This window comes from Mangifera indica, chromosome 14, assembly GCF_011075055.1.
Source record: "Mangifera indica cultivar Alphonso chromosome 14, CATAS_Mindica_2.1, whole genome shotgun sequence".
Taxonomy (NCBI): Eukaryota; Viridiplantae; Streptophyta; class Magnoliopsida; order Sapindales; family Anacardiaceae; genus Mangifera; species Mangifera indica.
In genome coordinates this window covers 6449048-6454305 of record NC_058150.1, presented here as the reverse complement: position 1 = coordinate 6454305, position 5258 = coordinate 6449048, and the positions used below count along the sequence as shown (strand labels likewise).

Genomic DNA, 5258 nt, shown 5'->3' with positions numbered 1-5258 from the left:
TTTTTTAAAACTAGAAAAGTTGTAGGTTGGGGTGAAATTGTCACTTTTCAAAACCAGGAGAGAAAAAAATATGATAAAATTATAATTATTTTAGCATTACTTGTAAAATAACAGTTTTATCTTTGACTCTAACAAAAGTTGGGTGATAGATGAGACTTCGAGTTTTTAAAAATTGACAGGTAAAAGTTTAGATTTTCACTAAACCTTGGGTGAGAATAAATCTTTTGGCGTATTCTAAAATATTTTTATCTTAGTGGTTATATTAATAAAAAATGAAATTATTTTTGACCCAAAAAGCTAATAAATAAGAATATAATTATAATAAAATTAAATTATTATAATAATATTTTAATACTTAAAATGAATATATTAATAAGATTTTCAGGTATATTCCTTACTATATTACCATTTGTAGCAAACGTGGGAATATGTTTCTTGGCCAAATCATTTGATTAAATTTGGGGTGGGAAAGTTATTCTGCCTAAAAATAATTAATATTCTCTAGCTGACCCAACCGCATCTCAGAAAGTCGCCGCCTAGATTGCCCTGCCCTAGCGAGGTGGGTCTCCCCGTGTTAAACAATTGTATTAATTAATTAATGATAAATATTTACTGGAAGACTGCCTTTCTTGTACTCCAATTATTCCTATTTCTGCCGTTCTTTCTCCTCTCTTTTGGTTCTCAACTACAGCTCTATTCTCTTTCTGGGTACGCAATAACTCTGTTACTTTTTTGGTTTGTATACTTCTATTTAATCCATCGCTCAAATTCCTGATTATTATTTTGCTGTGTAATTTGTTATTTTTCTTTTGTGGCAGAAATTTGAAGATGGCCAAAAGTTCTTTTAAACTAGAGCACCCCCTTGGTCAGTATGCATATATTTTTGATAGTTTTTTGTTTATGGGTTTTGTTATTTAAGTTTTGATTTTTTAATGTGTTCCAAGGGGAACTGACGTTGATTATCAGGAACCCTAACTATGAGATTGTGTGGATTAGTTTATTGAAAGGCTCGAGTATGTTAAATCTAATTAATTTTGTGCTGGTATTGGTTTTTCAATTTTCTCTTTTCCAATAAGTTGATTATGCAAATTGGGTCTATTTGGAATAACTTGCTTAAGGCTGATATGTTAGATTAAGTTATTTATTAATTGCGAATATTTTTATTTATTTATCAGACGGTAGTCATAAAACATTCTGTATCTTATTTGGTCCTGCAAGTTGGTTTCTGTTATCGGCTTGGTTAATTGATGGATTAATTTTTTTTTTTTGGAAGTAATAACCATTAATCAGTGTTAAGTGGGTTACATTCCTATCATTCCAACTTCAAATTTAAACCAAATTGTTAATATAAAGTATACAAATGGGAAACTTTCTCCTGTTATCTGTGTTAAAGTTGGTCTTACTTTCCAGAAAGGAGGCAGGCTGAAGCTGCTCGAATCAGGGACAAGTATCCGGATAGAATTCCGGTATGAATGTTCCACACTCTTTGTTTTTATGCATGTTTCTTGTTTCATTAATACAAAGTCTATGGTTGTTGAATAGGTGATTGTGGAGAGGGCTGAAAAGAGTGATGTACCTGATATTGACAAGAAGAAGTAAGTTATTCTTAAATTGACATCTTAATTGTTGGTGATCAGGACATCTGCTTTGTGCAACATGCATTTGACAAAAAAATTTCTATGATTCTTGTGGCTGTTTATTGATGTGTAAGAGTTCTTTTTATATTGATATATATCTGCTCATGCTATGATTAATGTTGTTAAATGTTTTTTTGTTGCTCTGGATGCCAAATTTTATGCTTTTGTGTTTTCGGTTTGGTGGTTGAAACCAATTTGCACTTTGTGTTATTGCAGATATTTGGTTCCTGCTGATCTGACTGTAGGTCAGTTTGTGTATGTGGTACGAAAGAGGATCAAGCTCAATCCTGAGAAAGCTATCTTCATTTTCGTCAAAAATGTTCTGCCACCCACTGGTGAGACAGAACCTCAATATAGTGTACTGTTCAATCAAAATCATATTAGATATATAATACAGAGTATTTTCTTTCTTGTTGCAGCGGCACTGATGTCTGCCATATTCGAGGAACATAAGGATGAAGATGGCTTCCTTTATATGACCTACAGTGGTGAGAACACATTTGGAGTCTTGTGAAAAATGATCAACTTACTTGGATGTGAATAAGGGCTTGCAAAAATCTAGGAGAAAAAGGAGTTTACAGAGTTCAGATAATTTGTAAATGCTCTGGGGCTCCATTAGTTTGATGTTTTCTTTTAAGTTAATGCACATCGGGTGACATCTTTTATAAAATTTGGATAATAAATATTTATATTAACATAATACTGTGTCTGCACAATTTCAATTCTGTAACTATGCTCAATGCCTATCAGTTAGTGATTAAGAAAATATTGCTATTTTGAGGAGTGGTTGGGATTATTAAGATACCTGCAACCCAAGTTAAGTACCTCTAAAAGAATTTACCTCTTGAGAAATATTCTCCTCTTGGGTATTTTATGATGCAGCTTTCTTTCTGTGCTAGATATGAGACTGCCACTTAAGAGATTTAGAGGTGTTGGGTTTGTTAAATCTAAAAAATTTTGATAAAAATTCATTAAAACGGTTTTATTTTGATTAATATATATTAAAATAATATTATTTTAAGTGATTTAAGTTTATGATTTGAATTTGAATTTAAGTTCAATTTGAGTTTGAAATAATTACGGTAAATTCAAGGTTAATTTTACTCAAACTGTGTTGAGTTTAAGTATGGTTAAATTCCGTTCAAATTCATCCTTATCTAAAAGAGTAATCAGATAAGGATGTAAACTTCAAATGAGACGCTAATTATAATGGCTACTAATTAATAAAATTTGCACAGTATTTCGAGCAGCTTCTTTCAAACAATACTTATCCAAGGGGTTGAAGTCAAAGCAAAATCATCTTAGAAAAGAATTTAAGGGATCGGTAAAAAATTTTTTGTTTAAACATTTAGGTTAACAAATAACGGTTTTATTTTTATAAACAAATTTAGTTTTAATTTTAAAAGTATCTTCTCCCAATTTATTAGATGACCTTCATGTTTAATTACATTAGACATGAAACTTTTTTTCAATAAGCTTTTAGCATCATCTATTTGTTATATTATGATTCGAAGATTTAAAAACTTATTTGAAATATCAATTATCAATTGAATCGAAAATATTAACATAAGTGAAAAGCTGGGTGAAGAAGGGTGCACAAAATGCATAAGGTGTGTAAGGTGCGTAGGTGCATATGGGTGTAATTTAAGTGCAATTTAAGTGTGTAGGGTTATTCAACGCCATTTTTGACTCACCTAAGTTGCATAACAAAAACACAAACAGCCCACCCATCTGCTATTCTATTATCTTTTCATTCACATTGACATTACGGACGTCAACAAACACTTCTGCAATATTGTCTGATTCGTCTGAGGTACATATGTCTGAGAATCTTGGATGCCATTGTTAAGACTGAAACTGTGATTAAGATGGTTGCCTTAGGGTTAGGTTTATGTAGGATGTTTTTAGTTTAGAGTTTTGTAGGTTTGCATTGTACTGTATATTTTTGTCGGATTTGAATTTGTTTGTGTTGCTGGTGACGGAGAGGAAATGGTCTGGCTCATTTCGCACACATATACACATACACACCCATGCACCTTATACGCACCCTTGAAGCACCCACGCACCCTATGCGCACCCAATCACGCTTTATGCACCCATGCACCCTTTACTCACCCTATGCCCCTTTTACGCACCTTTTACACACCGTATGCACCATTTACGCATTATATACACTCTGTACGCACCATATATGCACCTTATGTAGGTCGGTTCGCACTCACCATTCTCCTCACCTATGTTATTTTTTTGTTATTATCTTTATTTGAAACCTTAAACAAAAATTTATCAATTTTCAAGTATGTCTTTAATTCTTAAAACATGACTTAGTGAGAGTTTGAATAAAAAATTATTAAATCTCATAAAAAAAATTTACGCGGCCGAGTATGATGTAAATAGCCAATTCTCCTCACCTATGTTATTTTTTTGTTATTATCTTTATTTGATACCTTAAACAAAAATTTATCAATTTTCAAGTATGTCTTTCATCCTTAAAACATGATTTAGTGAGAGTTTGAATAAAAAATTATTAAATCTTGTAAAAAAAAAATTACGCGGCCAAGTATGATGTAAATAGCCAAAAGTGGCGTCACTAGTTGAGCAGGTATTTTTGAAATTAATACTAAATTTGTTTATAAAAATAAAACTGTTATATATTTACCTACAAAAATTTAAGAAAAAAGGTTTTACTGAATTTAATTAATATCCTAAAATTTAATTATTAATGTAAATTTCTTCTGGCACTGTTTTTTTAATCCATTTGATACCCATTAAGGCGTTGTCTAATCCTGCTAAAGTTGCCGCCTGTTTGTGTCACATTGGTGAGCTCAGCTTAGCGCCTTTGCTTCCCACTGTTAATGGCAGATGATTATAGGAGTGAGCTAATCAGTGGAGCTGGTGATTACAGTGGGCCAAACGACTATGTCACACCTTATTTTTTTATGAATTATTTGTTTATAAAATTAAAACTGTTATATATTTACTTAAAAAAGTTTTAAAAAAAAAGTTTTATCGATTTTAATTAATAACTTAAAATTTAATTATTAATATAAATTTTTTCTGGCACTGTTTTTTTAATCCATTTGATACCCATTAAGGCATTGTCTAATCCTGCCAAAGCTGTCGCCTGTCTGTCACACTGGTGAGCCCATCTTGGCGCCTTTGCTTCCTACTGTCAATGGCAGATGATTACAAGAGTATGTTAATCAGTGGAGTTGGTGATTACAATTGGCCAAACGACTATGTCCCACCTCAATTTTTCTATGAATCGACAAATTTTCATTTTTTAATGTAAAAAGTCTAATTTTCTATTGGTTATTCACATTCACTAGTGAAAAGACTTTATTACTTTAAAAAGTAATTAAAAATATTTTAAATTTAACTAGTACAATGCTGATGTGTGAAAGGATAAAAACCATTACAAAAAATGAAAAGATTTATGCGATTAAACTCAACAACATTTCTTTTTCTTCACCTAACCAAACATTATATATGATTTCAGAGCAAATTTGATGCCAATTTCAATTAATCACATGTAATAAAACATCTCAATTATGTAACATAAAAATATTTAATAGTTTCCGAAATGCAATACGTAAAAAATTCAAGAAACATCTTAATAAA

General features: G+C 31.1%; 1 protein-coding gene across 1 annotated transcript; it reads left to right on the top strand.

The window, feature by feature from the left end:
• The first annotated feature begins 532 nt into the window (after positions 1 to 532).
• LOC123195611 (autophagy-related protein 8C-like) lies at positions 533 to 2337 on the top strand. The gene is made up of 6 exons (XM_044609423.1): positions 533 to 708; positions 819 to 865; positions 1411 to 1466; positions 1543 to 1595; positions 1854 to 1972; positions 2057 to 2337. The coding sequence occupies exons 1-6, from the start codon at positions 599 to 601 to the stop codon at positions 2149 to 2151; spliced, it is 480 nt and encodes a 159-aa protein (XP_044465358.1). The 5' UTR covers positions 533 to 598; the 3' UTR covers positions 2152 to 2337.
• The last annotated feature ends 2921 nt before the right edge of the window (positions 2338 to 5258 follow it).